General features: G+C 38.7%; 1 protein-coding gene across 1 annotated transcript; it reads right to left on the bottom strand.

Moving 5' to 3' along the window:
- Positions 1-1,985: 1,985 nt before the first annotated feature.
- On the bottom strand, positions 1,986-17,614 carry LOC139168785 (telomere-associated protein RIF1-like). The gene is given in 9 exon segments (XM_070754521.1): positions 1,986-2,125; positions 2,981-3,089; positions 13,245-13,486; positions 14,089-14,137; positions 14,228-14,508; positions 14,511-14,804; positions 14,807-14,844; positions 15,797-16,040; positions 17,446-17,614. Coding segments are annotated over 9 exon segments (1,566 nt in total).
- Positions 17,615-18,142: the final 528 nt, after the last annotated feature.

The following is an 18,142-nucleotide window of genomic DNA, read 5'->3' as shown; positions in this document are numbered from 1 at the left end:
ATTGTGAACCCATTTGGTTTCATTCTTTCATTTTCATAGATGAAGCAATCTTAGCTTATGCCCACAAGCACTTCACTTTAAATGCAATGTACTGGATCAATATATTGCAATGAAATGCAAAACTAATTATGGAAGGATTGATGAGTCAAGAAAGAAACCTTAGAAATCCATTCATACCATATGCATGATAGTCATTAGACAGTCTTTCCCTCTCTTGTTTTGTGGACTTCAACTCAGAATTCTCTAGCTAGAATAGCATTGCTGAAAATTCTGGTTTTAGAACCCTCTATATTTGGAGGGCATATTTGTTTGTTTGTTTGTTTATTTTTTATTTTATTTTATTTTATTTTATTTTATTTTATTTTATTTATTTTATTTATTTTATTTATTTTATTTATTTTATTTATTTTATTTATTTTATTTATTTTATTTATTTTATTTATTTTATTTATTTTATTTATTTTATTTATTTTATTTTATTTTATTTTATTTTATTTTATTTTATTTTATTTTATTTTATTTTATTTTATTTATTTTTTAGATTTGTATGCCGCCCCTCTCCGCAGATTCGGGGCGGCTCACAACAATAATAAAAAACAATGTATCACAAATCTAATATTAAAAAGTCTCTAAAAACCCCTTATTTAAAAAGCAACACACACACACACAAACATACCATGTATAAATTATATAGGCCTGGGGGAGATGTCTCAATTCCCCCATGCCTGACGGCAGAGGTGGGTTTTAAGAAGTTTATGAAAGGCAAGGAGGGTGGGGGCAACCCTAATCTCGGGGGGAACTGGTTCCAGAGGGTCAGGGCCGCCACAGAAAAGGCTCTTCCCCTGGGTCCCGCCAGACGACATTGTTTAGTCGACAGGACCTGGAGAAGGCCAACTCTGTGGGACTTAACTGGTCGCTGGGATTCGTGCGGCAGAAGGCGGTCCCGGAGATATTCTGGTCCGATGCCATGAAGGGCTTTATAGGTCATAACCAACACTTTGAATTGTGACCGGAAACTGATCAGCAACCAATGCAGACTGCGGAGTGTTGGTGTGACATAGGCATACCTAGGGGAGCCCACGATTGCTCTCGCAGCTGCATTCTGCACGATCTGAAGTTTCCAAACACTTTTCAAAGGTAGCTCCATGTAGAGAGCGTTGTAGTAGTCGAACCATGAGGTGATGAGGGCATGAGTGACTGAGCAGTGGCAGCAACTGGTGGACCAGGCAAACCTGGGCGAACGCCCCCCCTCGCCACAGCTGAAAGATGTTTCTCTAATGTAAGCTGGGATCGAGGAGGACACCCAAGTTGCGGACTCTCTCTGAGGGGGTCAGTAATTCCCCCACCCCCAGGGTAATGGACGGACAGATGTAATTGTCTTTGGGAGGCAAAACCACAGCCACTCTGTCTTATCAGGGTTGAGTTTGAGTCTGTTGACACCCATCCAGACCCTAACAGCCTCCAGGCACCGGCACATCACTTCCACTGCTTCATTTACTGGACATTTAGGCTAGGGAAAACCATTTTAAGATAGAGAATATTTACTCTTGGAAGTTCTTGTGGCAAAGTTCTGAATAAATTGGTGGTTTTGTTACTCTTGTTGGCTGGTTATTTTTTCCATGTTGCTTCTAGGGACAAAATCACCTTGTTAGATATTCACAAAGGTCATTGCCTATTCTTTCAAAGGCACACAACACACCCACATAAAATTATGTTCATATTGTAAAAAAAGGGTTGTCAATCTTTTTTTCCTAGTACAATCAAACCATTTTTTTAAAAAAAAAGGAAACCTGAGAGTTGAATTTAGCAAATGAATTTTATGTACAGATCAGATCATTTCCTGTTTTGTGGTCCTACCCTTTGACCACGCTATTCTTCAAAATGAATTACTATATGATTTTCTATATTAGAAAAAGAGCATCAACACATTTACAGCTTTAGTGATCTTGACTTTCCCTCATGGAAGTGATAACATCAAACAGCTCTCATGCTTTCACACTTAAGTTGCAATGCGGGTCAATGCTGAATTTGTGTACAGCAAACTGATGCTGAAGTGCTACAGAGCCTTTGCTATATACTTCTTTCATGGGTTTCCACTGGTGGTGTTTTAATCGCTGATTCTGTCCTGAAATGGATCAGGCAAAATCTCACTGAAATAAATCCATCAAATTTTGTCTTGAAACAGATAAACAATGGTCTGAAACAAAACACTGAAACTTTGGATGACTAGTTCATTAAATTGTAGTTTCTTTGCTTCTCTTCTTCATGGTAAAGAACTATCCATCTTATGTGAACTATTGTCAAGCCCAGTTTTATTTTCAGACTTCAACCGCTTCCTTAATCAGTCACTTAAACACTTTGCAAGCTCAATGGTAAATGCTCAAATGGCTGGAAAGGTAGTAGGGTTTCTATCGTGAAAAATTCTGTTCTTCCTTGATAGGCCTCTGTTAAACTGCTTCCTCTTTTTTTCTTTTCCTTTTCAGATTTGCATTCGTTTACACTGTCACATTGCAGTTGAACACAGTCCTGCTTAACTTCTCATTTCTAAGCACACAAGGCACGGCAAGGAGGGAAAAAAAAGAATTCTCATAGCTCAGGGGTAAGGCAATTTTTGTCAATAGATGCATTATCTCAGAGGTAATCTATTGAGAATGAAAAAGTAGATAAAGCTAAAATAATGAGTGATGCCACAGTTTAAAGTCACCAGGGACATGCACATTTTTTCTGTTCTCATCACTTTTTTTTCTCTTTCAGAAGTCCACCCCACCCAGAGCAGCATTTTTTTCTTTTTCTTTTATAGGGAATACAGGTAGTCCTTGACTTATGACCACAACAGAACCCAAAATTTATGTCGCTAAGTGAAACATGTGTTAAGTGAGTTTTGCTCTGTTTGATGACCTTTCTTGTCATGTCTATTAAGAAAACCACTGCAGTTGTTAACTTAGTAAATCAGTTGTTATCATGAATCTGGCTATCTCACTGACTTTGCTTGTGCAAAAGTCACAACGGGTGATCACATGACCCTGAGACACTGCAACATCATAAATATGATCCAATTGCCAATCAGCTGAATTTTGTTCACAGGGTTGCTGTAATAGTCATAAGTGTGAAAAACAGTCTAAAGTTCCTTTTTTCAGCACTGTTGTAACTTCGAACAGCCACTAAATGAACGGTTGTGTAGGTTGTTATCAATATTTGTCAAAGAATGTGGAATGTCTGTCTTTGGCTAATATTGACTCCATCCTGCTTAATGTAAAGATTCTTTACTTAGCTCTCTGTTTATCTAAGGTAATTAAACATTCTTCTATTTGTCTAGGCTAGGGTAAAATGTTAATTAGACACTCTTCTGTTTAGTTAGAAAAACACCTTGATATGATTTGTCTGTATACTATGTGTTATACAGTATATTAACCATTTACCATTGTAACTAAAGTAGTAAAGTTAATCTTTTATACTTGTGTGCACAAAGAAATTGCTATAAAAATAAACGCATGCCCTGAGCAAGACAGATCTCTGAACAGCATATATATATATATTCAATAGTCAATATATATATTTTCAAATTCAACAAAAACATGTGACACATACATAATATAGTTTGTTGGCTATGAATAAATTAACTGCCTTGGAAATGGCCCTGGGTTGGGCCAAGAGGCCAAAAAGGAGCTATGATGTTCCTTCAATATACCAGGGTGATTCGACACAAAAAACATGTAAGCCTTCCCTGGTACAGAGCTGAAGGGATTGGATACTGTAGCCTAGAGGTTAATTCTATGCCTTACAAGCAAGGCAAAAGTTCAGTGAGGGTATGGCTAGCTGATGAGGCCAAAATAAGGCCAAAATTGATCTATCCTAGTCTCCGTTATTTTTCAAATTCAGCAAAAACATGTGATACCCATATGCAGAGAGAAGGTCTTCCTAGCTCGGAACTGCTTTGTTCAGAAAACCATGTCTCCGTGTCTATGATTCCTACACTGTTGTAAATCAAGTACTATCTGTACATGGAAGGAGAAACAGCTACTATCAGATATCTATAAGATTCTCAGGTCATGGTTGTTCCAAAAGTGCTTTTTCAAGAGACGTGTTATACTGGGTTTTCTGGGACTTTCTGTGTTTTCTTTGAAGATGTTTTGCTTCTCATCCTCTTAGATGAAAAGCAAAACGTCTTGAAAAAGCACCTTTGGGACAGCTCTTACCAGAGATCAGAACTGAAATCTTATAGAGGACTAATGAAATGTGGCTGAGGTAGGATAGGCTTAGTATTGCAAACAGATACTGAACTCTCTTTTTACAGACTTTAATATGCTCTCCTATTACAGTTGCTAAAAATCGGAGGCAACATTTCTGACCCAGCTCCCCAAACACGACCAACCATTTGAAGTTAACTCAAAGATTCCTTTATTAAGAGCACCAGCAGCCTCCGCAAAAAGTGTCTCTCTCACAGCAGGCTAACAAGTCTGTCCATGCAGAAGATAAAAAGTTGTCTGCCACAGCTATTCATCTCTGCCCCGCTGCCTTTTATCCCCAGAGCAAGGGTGGGGCTTTGCTAGCAGCAGTGGCTCTTCCATCCCAAGGATCGGCCCACAGATTTCCATTGTTCTCTTCTTCTCTGCCTTCTGCGCATCTGTGTGTAAACACTGGACCCAGAAGTCCCCCCCCCCTCCTCCTTCAGACCTGAAATTGAATTGGAATTGAAATGCTACTTCACTACTTCTTTATTGACTTTCACCAAGGAAAATAATATTGTACTCAGTTTAGAACCTCTTCAGTGCCCAGTAATCACCAGCCCTTCTTTATTCTGCAAGTATGCCAGTGTTTTCATAAATGCAGCTCAGGATAGTTTCATTGCAATAGGAAAAGATGTCTCTGATTTTATGTTCACTGCTATATGGAGAGAATTAGTTGGTTTTGTGAAAATTGCAATTGAATCAGGCAACAGAAGAGATTGGCAGAATTCAGACGTATTAACTATGTTGCTGCAGACTTTTAAAAAGCATTATTTTGCCAGTATCAAACTCATTAGTAAAATATTGTGGAATGGAGGAAAATGCTGGCCTGGATGATACAGAGAAATCAATTAATGTCATGAATGATACATTTTTCTCTGCAAATGGAATAAGGGAGATCCTGCAAAATATTGCAGAGGATATTATAAATTTTTAGAAAACTGGAAATGGATTAGGCATACAGTATTATCTAGTGTGGATTCATATTGGCTTGCTATTCACATTATGTTATATATTTCTCACCTTTATTGTTTTTACAAATAAACAAGTTAGCAAACATATCCACATACCTTCCTCCTTCCACTTTCCTCACAACCATAACTCTGAGCTGAGTTGGGCTGATTGTCCCAGCTGGCTTTTATGACTAAGGCAGAACTTGAACTCATGACCTCCAGTTTTCTAGCCTGGTGGCTTAATCACTAAACCAAACTGGTATAAAATCAAGACCCTAAGCTTATGTGACCTGTACTAGGATCTTTTCTCTCCCCACACTTTTTTTTTAATTTGTAAGGGAGGATTTCTACAAATAGGACTCAAGATTAAATTTATATCAGGAGACCGGATGACTCTATCCATTCGTTTGTTTGTTTGTTTTTTTAAAGTACGTCTCTGTCCCTGTTTAAACACTTGCCAAGAACTGTTCAATGAAATCCAAGCTTCTGCTATAAATCCTCACAATCCAATTAAACAAAACAATTCATAGATATATATTGGAGTAAAACAGTAAAAAAAAGTAAAAAAAAAAGAGCAAGAGACACCTGGCTGACTCACGAATCCCTTGACTGAGGAGGAGGAAAAGAATTTGCAGCTGAGATTGAAAACTCTTTTTCTCAACTTCCCACATATTCGTACTGAAAATTTGAAGTTGAGCAATGCAGCTTTACAAACTTTAGGATTCTGTGTGTGTAATCCAAAGATTGCTTTCTTATGTGAAATAGAAATACATAAACTACTATAATAGCTGAAAGAATTAAAAGAATTTTAAACAAAATTGTTCATCCTGACCAAAATGGTTTTTTACCCACAAGACAAATTAGAAATAATACTAGAACAGTTTTAAACATACTAGAATACTAGGAGGATAACAGCGATAAACAATTGGCAATCGTTTTCTTAGATGCACAAAAGGCATTTGATAACCTAAATTGGGACTTTCTAAAACAACAAATCAAAATTATGAAATTTGGCTCCAAATTTGAAAAGATGATTGATGCGATTTACACAAAACGAAAAGCGAGAGTGAGGATAAACAGAGATATGATGGATGAATTTAATATCAGCAAAGGCATAAGACAAGGATGTCCACTATCCCCTTTATTGTTTATCTTATCAATTGAAATACTGCTTAATCAAATTAGAAATAATACCAAAATCAGGGGCACTAAGACCAAAAATGAATCATATAAAACCCAAGCATTTGCAGATGACCTGGTGTTCTTCCTTGAAGGACTGATAACCTCACTAATAAATTTATTACAAGAAATAGAAACATTTGGGAAAGTTGCCAGATTTAAAATTAAATAAAAGTTAAATAAAGACAAAATAAAAATTCTAGCCAAAAACTGTACCCAAATTTAGATTAGGGAGCTAGCTGAAAAATCATGTCTTCAAGTAACAAAGAAATTTTAATATTTAGGTCTATGGCTTACAGCAAGATATACCTCAATAAAAGAAGATAATTATACAAAATTGCTTCAAAGCTGCTTGTGGAATGGAGGAAAATGCTGGCCTGGATGATATAGAGAAATCAATTAATGTCATGGATGATACATATTTTCTCTGTATGTGAACCTGAGGTCTCCAGTATAGGGGAGTTATCAGCAATAGACCTTTGGGCTCAGGTTAATATTTAAAGCCCTAGTTTTGTTGTTCTGACTAAATTTTGAAGTACTGTATTACCAAAAGTGATACAATCTTCCAATTGATAGTCGTTTGGAAGGTACTACTTTTATAGCTCCATTACCATATTAAGTATGGTGTTTCACTAGCATACTAAAAATATCTCAATCTTTTCTATAGGACACAGTCTATTTTTTTATGAATGTAGAAAAAAAAAGAAAAAAGTGTCAGTACATAACTCCAATAAGTAATTCTCAGGATCTGACCACATGCTCTTTGAATTTTTATATACCACAAAGGTTTTATTTGCCCCATTCATGAGTCCTATATAAACTGGATATAAGAATACTTTTGTATATTATGCATAGATGTACTAAATGCAAATGCTCTAAATTATAACTGTATGAAAGGCAGAGTCTAACATGCTTGAATGGAAGGAACTTTGTATAGAGCATATTTGTGCTTTTTCAAGTTGACCTAACACACACACACACACACACACACACGCACACAAATGTATATTTATAAATATATAAATGGTTGAATTAAAAAAAAGAACAGGAAAGATGAATTATATTGAAAACCAACAAGTATAAATCTATATGCTCCTCTAAGGAATACAAACATGTGGCTTGGCTGACTTCTTTTTTTCAAAAAACAATTCCCATAGCGCTATGCCTGCAAACATTCTTCTCTGAGCCGTGCAAAATCTCCCTGCACACAAAAGAGGGCATCCAGTACAAGTATTTTCCTGCTGGTTCGTAAAGAGGAAGAAAACGTGACACAGAATGCTCCAATCTTCTGATTTGTAAATCAGAGAATTGGAAGGAATTTCAAGAGCAAGCCTCATCCAAGTCCCTATGCTGGCAAGATTTCTTACACTTGAATAACCTCTGACAGATACTTAACACATATCCTCCAGAGCAGATCTCACAACTATTTGTTCTATTGTTTAAAATGTTTGACACTTTCACATTTTCCCTTCTGCACAATTCATACACTTAGATCTTTCTCTAGTTGGTTTTTACTTCCTTTGTTCTGACTACCAATAAAAGTTTTGTGGATGTCACACAAATGAAGTGTAGAAGGGAGGCCACTGGTTTTATTCTGGTCCTCTGTCCAGGTGTCATCCATTCTTCAATCCCACTAGTAGTTTGTAATCACCTCCATATTCTTAATGATCTGGGATTGTAAATTTTATTTTGGCCACTGAATTGGTAATGCCTTCCAGCAGAAAGATTTCAAAAAGTCTGTCGTGATTAAACATGTTGCTATTGTTTACTTGATCCACTTTTTAAGGTTTACTTTATCCTTCTTTCCAATTATTCTTCTGCAATACATTGCCTTCTTCAAATCTAGTCATTAAGTGAGCCTACAATCTAGCCAAGACCATAATTTTCATTTCATTCAAGGAAGCTGGAATAAAAAAACAGACTTTTTGATTCCCTGATTCCCATTAATGAGGAATATTTGGAACTCTTCTCCATTCCACTATACTGCTTCTTCTCTTCAGCCAAGCTGATACTAAGAGCTCATCTCATGGCCTACTCCACCTTTACTCAGGAGGAAACCATCCTAGAATAAAAACTATACTGTACCATGAAATCAGTCAGTATTGTTCCTCTCACACAATTGGATACAACTTATTTTCAGGATACAGGTAGTCCTCAATTTACAGCGGCACCAGGAAAAAATGGTGCTTATGACTGTCACAGCACATGTTACAAATAGTCCTCGACTTATGACCACAACTAAGCCCAAACTTTCCATTGCTAAACAAGGAAGTCAATTGAGTTTTGCTCCATTTTAGGACCTTTTTTGCCACAATTGTTAAGTGTTAAGTCAGTAACATGGTTGTTAAGTAAATCTGGCTTCCTCATTGACTTGCTTGCCAGAAGGTTACAAAAGATGGTCACATGACTCTTGGACACTCTAACTGTCCTAAATAAATGCCTGAATTTGGATCACATGACGATGGGACTGATTCAATGATCCCAAGTGTGAAAACGGACACTTTTTTCAGTGTTGTCATTTCAAATGATCACTAAATGAATGGTCGCAAGTCAAGAACTATCCATATAGAACTATTTTCTCCTAAATTTGTTAGTCCTCTGGCCTAGTTAAGGCGCAAACGGCACTTAGGTTTATTTTTGTGTAATAGTTGGAATATCGATCTGTTTGAAGACTTGTATTCAGTCTTCAATAAAGAAAAGAATGCAGCTGCGAGAGCAATCATGGGCTTTCCCAAATATGCCCATGTTACACCAACACTCTGCAGTCTGCATTGGTTGCCGATCAGTTTCCGGTCACAATTCAAAGTGTTGGTTATGACCTATAAAGCCCTTCATGGCACTGGACCAGATTATCTCAGGGACCGCCTTCTGCTGCACGAATCCCAATGACCAGTTAGGTCCCACAGAGTGGGCCTTCTTCAGGTCCCGTCAACTAAACAATGTCTTTTGGCGGGACCCAGGGGAAGAGCCTTCTCTGTGGTGGCCCCGACCCTCTGGAACCAACTCCCCCCAGAGATTAGAATTGCCCCCACCCTCCTTGCCTTTTGTAAACTCCTTAAAACCCACCTCTCCTGCCAGGCATGGGGGAACTGAGATATTCTTTCCCCCTAGGCCTTTACAATTTTATGCATGGTATGTTTGTATGTATGTTTGGTTTTATAATAAGGGTTTTTTAATTGTTTTAGTATTGGATTGTTACATGCTGTTTTTATCATTGGTGTTAGCCGCCCCGAGTCTGCGGAGAGGGGCAGCATACAAATCCAATAAATAAGTAAGTAAGTAAGTAAGTAAGTAAGTAAGTAAGTAAGTAAGTAAGTAAGTAAGTAAGTAAGTAAATAAATAAAAGTGTCAGTCCTGGAAACCATCTTGGGCCTTGGATCTTCAGGCCTGCCACATTTAGTGCTATGGGAAACAGGGGAGATTGTGGGAGTGGGGAGATTTAGTTAAAATAACATTCCTTTCTCAAAGAGTCAAGGCCACTCTGCCCTGCACCTGGAGGGCTGTGACTGGAGAGCATCTCCAATTGGGACAGTGCATTGGTTGGATCATGTGATGGACATGTGGGTGCTGGGGCAGGGACTTGAAGTTTCTTTTGAGTGTGGAAAACCAGAAGCTTTCAGATTCAGATTTTCCCAGATGTGCCAATAAGACATCTCTAATAAGATGGAACTTTGAGGAAACTTAAGCCTCAGAGTGTTCTTTCATTGGGGATGTTACTGTAATCTTGATTAATGATATGGGGCAACACAGACGGGACATTCAGTATGTAAAAGACATCTTGGCCCATCGAAGGGAGTGGGTGACATAGAAAATATTTTAGAAGGGACCTTCCATATTAAAAGAAGAAAAAGAGGAGAAATACATTTAGCTTTGTGAGATTCTATTAATGTGACCTTACAATAAAGATAGAGGTAGCATTCCTGTTTATGCTACCTATCTGGACTACTTTTTCAGGCTAACACAGTATATTCTTTCTGCAGTTAGTTGCTAATAATTTTTCTTTTGGTAGATGATACTGAAAACAAACTTGGTGAGAATAAATTGCTTGGGGAGAGGAGGCAGAATAAAGAGTGATGATGATGAAAACCCCCCCAATAAGAACCTATTCTCACCAAGTAGGGCATTTCTTTCACTATAAACACAATTCTGCCACCCGCAAGCAAATTTGGAATTTAAAATAGGGGGCAAAGTCTTACTCTCTTAGTCTCTGGAGGAATTCTTAGTACAAAAAGGAACAACCTTTTGTTAGTGAAGAACCAACCTAATCATTTGAGGAACAGTGATGACTGAATAGTGAGCAATTCTTTAATGTTAATTGGTTATTTCACACTATGTCTGGGCCAAGATTTTCTGCTTTAGCCTGATTCAGGGGTTTCTTAGCTGTATCTCCTCTGAAAACGGTAGGAAATTGTTATGTATTCAACTCAGTCTTGTCTGTCATTAAGGCGGGAAAATACTTGAATATGATTGGCTGACAATCTTATAGCTCCCTTAAAATGGCTGGCTGACAGGACGTTTGCTGGGTTACTGACTGTTATACAATAAAGAGCTGTTTGTTAGCAAGTTACTGAGTATCCAGCCTCTTCCATCAATGGATCTAACAAAAATGTTAAATTCTCGAATTATAACCCCACCAGAAATGCAAAATCTTCAATTTATGACCAGCCAGGAAGGTTGATGCTGAAGGCTTATGGGCTAAGCACGAGAGGCCTTTTGAGCGGGCAGTTAAACAGCCACACTATAGAAGTCTGTTTGCTGTTTTATTTAAGCTGAGCTGGAACGGTGCTGAAAATGCCAGAATAAAAGTTCCCTGTTTAAAAAGTTAAGCCTCTGCTGAGTTCTGTCAGCCCAAAGACTCACCTATCTAACAGTGTTGTGGCCTGTCAGCCACTGGCCCCTCCAGCAGCTGAATCAGATGAGGAGAAAGTGTCGGAGTCAGGATCAGCATCAAGGCCTGAGAGCCCTGAGGGGGAAGACTGAATGGAGCTGTCAGAGAGAGAGAGAGAGAAAAAAAACAGAGGCTAAGCCTGGGCCTATGTCAGCCCTCAGATGGAGAATCAACAGCCCTCCATTCTGAAGGTGGCTGAAGAGGGAAAGGAGGAACAGCTGGGCCCAGTGCCTGACACACAGATGCGCAGAAGGCAGGGGAAAGGAGAACAATGGAAATCTGTGGGCAGATCCTTGGGATGGAAGAGCCACTGCTGGAAGATCAGTTGGAAGATTTGTATCACTTTTGGTAAATTAATTAACACTTCAAAATTTAGTCAGAACAACAAAAGTAGGGCTTTAAATATTGATGATGCATCAAAGCCCTTTGATTTAAAATACTTAACATTTTAAAAAATATCCTGCTCCCAATTGTGGCATGTTTTACAGTCATTGCTGCACATCTTTACCACATATTTTGAAAAATGTGCATAGCAGCAATTAAAAAAAGAAAACCTAAAAATACAAGTCCACAGAATTTAGAAGTTTAAGAATTATATTCCAGTGCTGTATTTGCTTCAAGTTACAGGAATCCCTTTTACTTAGAATATGTACTGAAACTAAATATTAATGTCAAATTTTAAATTTTGGATTGTAAAAACAAAACTGTCCTGCAATCAAATGTATCCTTCAAATATGTTAAATTATTTTATTTATTTATTTATTTATTTATTTTGTCCAATACACAATGAGGGTTTTAGTGGGTATATATCTATATACACATAGTAAAATACATGATGGAGGTTATAGAGGAGATACTCATAGTAAAATATATCTAAGAAATAATAGAAAAGAAGATATAGTAATAGAACATATCAATGAAAGAAGAGAAGAAGAGATATAGGAATAGAAGAAAGGTATAGGAGATATAGGAGAGCAATAGGACAGGGGACGGAAGGAACTCTAGTGCACTTGTACTTGCCCCTTAATCTGAGTAGCTGTTGTCATAGTTCCCTCTAAGCTGAGCAGTGAGCAATCACTCACTTAAAAATCATCATCAACTCAGAGTTTTCCAAACCTGCCCAGAAGCCGAGAGGGAAAGAGTGAGAGGGAAGGAGAGAGAGAAGAAGAAAGGAAGAGAGGAAGAGAGAGAAACAGATAGAAAAAAGAGAGGAAGGAAAAGAGAAAGAAAAAGAATGGGAGTAAGGAAGAGCGAAAGAAAATAAAAATCTAGTTTGAAAGTAGCTCAACTATTTAAGTGGCATTTTGATATTGATAGAGTTGCCCTATTATGAGCTCACTGTTATAGACACACAGTACAGTATTTTATTTTAAAATTCTCTGAGACAAAACAGGGTGGGTTTTTTGTTTGTTTGTTTGTTTGTTTATTTATTTATTTATTTATTTATTTATTATTTCTGTGCCGCCCAGTCCCGAAGGGACTACCGTTCAGACACTATACTTTCCCGCCCACCCCCCCAAAAAAATTAGAGGGAACACTGGCTGTTGTTATTGTTTTTTTATTTTAAAAACAGTGGTTTCGCCAGATCTCAAAAGCATCCAACGGGACTTCAGAGTTTTCATGACGCAGTCTATCATGCTATGAAGCTTCTCTTGCATTTCAAAGAGTTTTTTCCCTGAATAGTTCCAAAGTCTTTCACAAGAAATTTGGTAGCAAGTAGATTAACCTGAGCCCAAAGGTCTATTGCTGATGACATACTGGAGATCTCAGGTTGACATACATCTGCATTTTCATTGGAGAGAAAAATGTATCATCCATGATATTAATTGATTTCTCTGTATCATCCAGGCCAGCATTTTCCTCCATTCCACAAGATTTTACCAGTGAGTTTGATACTGGCAATTCTTTTGACAAAATAATGTTTTTTAAAGTCTGCAGCAACATTCAACATATTCAAATATACGTTTGAATTCTGTTCTGAATTAATGGTACACAAACCTGTACAAAGTGGGCTGGAAGTTGAGAGCCAAGCCTCATTAATAAATACTACCAAACTTCAAGCATGGTCAGTGCCAGAGTTTCAGTTCTCACACGAATAGAGGTCAATGGCTGCATTAGCAATCTTAGCCTTTTTGCACTACATAATATATCTGGATTGAAAGCAAAGTTATCAATCAGACTCTTCCATGCAATTAAAGATATTTTCTTCACCAATGGGGAGCCACTACGAAATCCAAGTTAGAACATAAGAACAGCCAAGATGAATCAGGCCAAAGCCCATCGAGTCCAGCATTCTGTGTCACACAGTGGCCCACCAATTGTCCAAGGGGATCTTGAGCAGAAAGAGAAGGCAAAACCCTCCCTTTCCCTTGACCCCCAACAAATGATACTCAAGAGAATCCTGCCTGCCTCAACCAACATAGAGGCGGCACATGGACATCCGTTTCAATAACCACCGACACACTTGGCATCCATGAATCTGTCTAATCCTGCCTTGAAGCTATCAAGGCTGACAGCTGTCACGACCTCTTCTGGAAGTGAATTCCATAAACCAACGACCCTCTGGTTGAAGAAATATTTCCCTTTATTTGTCCTCGCATTCTTACCTATGAGCTTTAGGGGGTGCCCCCTTGTCCTAGTATTGTGTGATAGAGAAAAGAATTTTTCTCTATCCACCTTTTCTATCCCATGCATGATTTTATACACTTCGATCAAGTCACCTCTTAAACGCCCTCTTTCAAGGCTGAAGAGACCAAGGCGTTGCAATCTGGTTTCATAAGGGAGGTGCTCCATTTCCTTGATCATACTTGTTGCCCTTTTTTGCACCTTTTCTTTCTAAGTTCTTCTAAATGCAACAAGGAATTGATAAAGCTTCCACTATGATGCAGTGTCTTTCCAATCAGCTTTACAAACAGGGGCCACCGTTTCAGAATATATGTTTCATGTTTTGAAAAAGATAGCTTTTGGAGTTCTGGAATTACTTTAGTAGTCAGGAGTTGCTCAGTCTCTGCTGTCATCTCTTGATGCTGCTGAAGAAGTGGGAGACCCATTTCCAAAGCACTAGCGGCTCTTAACTGTACTTTATGAGCTAAGTGAACCAGCAAAGGAATTATCATCTTAGCCCACATCACAGCCTGTTCCTCCATGTCAGATGGAGACTGCTCTATCAGCCGGATTATAACATTTAATGCTTCATGTTCAACTACCATGGAGTGTGAATCTCCTTTATGGAATACTGTTTCTAGTACAGCAATAATATGGGTACCAACTTTCCAACTGTATCTGGAGGAAAGGACTGCTTTGCAATCACCCAGAGTGCTCTTGTGCGAATGTGTTTGTCTCCTGAATTTATAGCAACACTGTTCAATACAGGCAGTAGTTTATGTATTTCTATTTCGCATAATAAGAAAGCAATCTTTGGATTACACACGCAGAATCCTAAAGCTTTTAAAGCTGCACTGCTCAACTCCAAATTTTCAATAGGAATATGTGTCATAAATATCCTGTAAAGCTGGGGAAAAGAGTTTTCAACCTCAGCTGCAAATTCTTTTCCTCCTCAGTCAAGCGATTTGTGAGGGTCAGCCATGCATCTCCTGCTCTTTTTTTTTTTACTCCCTAGACTGCCTCCAATATATAATAATTTAACAATAATTTATTAGAGTTATATGCCGTCCCTCTCCGAAGACTCAGGGTGGCTCACAACAGCAATAGCTATGAATTGTTGCTATGGCTATGAATTGTTTTGTTTAATTTGATTGTGAGGATTTTAGCAGAAGGTGGGATGGATTTCATTGGGCAGTTTTTGGCAAGGTGTTTAAACAGGAACAGAGAGATGTACTTTTAAAAAAGGAGCGAATGAACAAACGAACGAATGAATGAATAGAGTCACCCGTCTCCTAATATAAATTTAATCTAGAGTCCCATTTATAGAAAGCCTCCCTTACAAAATAAAAAAAAAAGGTGCTGGGAGAGAGAAGATCCTAGTACAAGTCACATTAGCTTAGGATCTTGATTTTATACCAGTTTGATCTAGTGATTAAGCCACCAGGCTAGAAAATTGGAGATCACGAGTTCAAGTTCTGCTTTATCTATGAAAGCCAGCTGGGCCAGTCACTGTCTCTCAGCCCAACCCAGCTCAGAGTTATTGTTGTGAGGAAAATGGAAGGGGGAAGGTATGTTGGATATGTTTGCTACCCTGTTTATTTGTAAAAATAATAAAGTTGGGAAACATATAATGTGAATAGCAAACCAGTAGGAGTGCACACTAGGTGTTAAATCACTGCACCGGAGAGACTCTTGCTGTTCAACACATCTTTATTGCGGAGAGCATAACAACCAACAGATCCTCTCAACAATAACTCCCAACAAGGGCAACGGCTAATCCGTTGCCCTATTTATACTTTTTCTTACGCGCGGGAATTTCCTCTGACAACTGTTTATTTTTGGCGGCAACCTAGAACTAGCTGCGTCTTAGCCAATCAGTAATTTTCTCTTATTTCTTTAAACGAACACAACATCCCTCCCCTTTTAGTTAAGTGATTGGGTGTTACGTATTTATCCAAGTGACGTAATCCTGTAACCGGATTGGTGGTCTCACGGTTCGTTGGGACCTGCGCAGTTCATTTTCCTGAGAGCTATCTCTCTGGATGGCAAGCAGCTTTTCTGCTCCGCTCAGGTCGGTTTCTGACTGGCCTGTTTGCGATGGTGCAGCCGGATCCTCGCTGGCCTCCAGGGGTACCAGGTAGCCATCGCTGGGGTCCTGAACAGGTTCGGGTAAGTGTTCTTTTTTATTTTCTAAAGTGGGTAAAATGTTAATATTAGTTTGAATTCGTTTTCTGATTTGATCTATGTGACGATGCCAAATTCGGCCATCTTTTAATAAAATTAAATAAGTTTTAAGACCGATTCTTTCTTTTACTGTTCCTTCTTTCACTTGTTTTCTGAATCGTAATCTTTTGCGAATAATAAATCGCCGATGTAAAAACTTCTTTCTATTTGTGGTTTCGGTTCATTTTGTTCAATTTGGTAGTCCGGGTGTATATGGTCTAATTTAGATCGTATGTTTCTCCCCATAAGTAGTTCCACCGGGCTTTTTTGGGTTGAGGCGGATGGCGTTATATGTTGTATAACAAGAAATTCGTTGATTTGTTGTTGCCAGTCTCCAGGTGGTGATTTGTTTAATGCTTCTTTTGTTATTCTTACCATTCGCTTGTGGAAAGTGAGCAGTATATGTTTAATGCCTAGATCTGCCAGGAATAGTTCCATCTGGCGTGCTGTTAATTGTGGACCGCTGTCTGAGACTAGTATGTCCGGAATACTGTGTGTGGCAAACAGTTTCCTTAAAACTTTAATTGTGGCGCTTGTTGTAGTGGATGTCATCAGTTCAACTTCGAGCCATTTGGAGTAGGCATTTACTACTATTAAAAAGGATTGGCCTCTGATCGGGCCGGCAAAGTCAATGTGTATTTGTGACCATGGGCCCCTTCGTGTAGGCCATTCAGATGGTTTCATTTTTGGAGGATTAGGTCTAGCCATTTGGCATGGGGAACAACCAGCCACCCACATTTCTATGTCCTTGTCCAAACCTGGCCACCACAAATGGCTCCTTGCTAGGTTCTTCATTTTAACTATACCAGGGTGGCCCTGATGCAATAATTTTAAAGCCCTCTTTTGGAGATTTTGGGGAATCACTACCCGATCTCCCCATAGAATACAATCCTTCAATACGCTGAGCTCTACTTGTCTATTTTTAAATTGTTGAAATTTTTCCGAAGGCCTCTCTGTTGGCCACCCTTTTAAAGTCCATTGTTTGACATTTTTTAAAACCGGGTCTGTTCTTGTCTGTTCTGCGATTTCCGAAGCTGTTAACAGGCCTTGATCATTTATTTCAATAAGAAGGGTGCTTGAAGCTGGAGCAGTGTCATTTACTAATTCATTTGTGGGCATCTGCTTAAAGCGTCGGCAAGGGGAAAGGGGCGGCATACAAATCTAATAAATAAATAAATAAATAAATAAATAAATAAATAAATAAATTTCCTATGTCTTTCCCCCTCCTGTGCTTTAGCGTATAACTATAGCTGGCTAGGAAAATGGCCCAGCGGGTCATACGTGGGGAGAGAAATGTGGGGGTTTGCTTATCTCCAGCGAAAATACCTAGGAGAGGCTTGTGGTCGGTTATTAATGTGAAACCACTTGACACCTGCTACGGCGGCTAGAGCCTCTTTGTCAAGCTGGGAATAGTTCCGTTTGGCGGAGGAAAGTGTTTTTGAATAAAATGCAATTGGGGCTTCAGTTCCGTCTGGTAATACGTGGCTCAATACGGTGCCTATGCCAAATGGGGAAGCGTTGCAAGTTAGGGACACTGGCATGGTGACATTGTATTGTACTAGAACACTTTCAGAAGACAACAGGTTTTTTACAGAGTTAAATGCAGTGTGTTCTTTAGGTCCCCACGTCTAGGCAATGTCTTTTTTGAGGAGATTATGAAGAGGTTCCGCCACCGTTGCTTTCTATTTGAGGAAGACAGAATAAAAGTTCAATAATCTTAAGAAAGCTTGCAATTCTGTTTTGTTAGTGGGGGTGGGGGCTCTTTTTATAGCTTCGACTTTCTCGTCGGTGGGGTGAATGCCAGATTTGTCAATTTTAAACCCCAGAAATTCAACACTAGGAATGGCCCAGGAACATTTGTCAGATTTTAAATGGAGGCCTGTCTCTTTAAATTTAGTTAGAACAGCTCTAATTCTGTCCCAGAGTTCTGTTTTTGACTTGGCGGAAATAAGCATGTCATCAAAGTACGGAACGACCCCGGGAATTTGATGTAGGAGGCATTCCATAAGGCCCTGGAAAATACCCGGGGCTATGGAAACCCCAAATTGGAGTCTTGAACACTTAAATGT

The sequence above is a fragment of the Erythrolamprus reginae genome, chromosome 1 (genome assembly GCF_031021105.1).
Source record: "Erythrolamprus reginae isolate rEryReg1 chromosome 1, rEryReg1.hap1, whole genome shotgun sequence".
Classification (NCBI taxonomy): Eukaryota; Metazoa; Chordata; class Lepidosauria; order Squamata; family Dipsadidae; genus Erythrolamprus; species Erythrolamprus reginae.
Note: the sequence above shows the minus strand (reverse complement) of the source record. Positions and strands in the feature narration are given on the sequence as shown.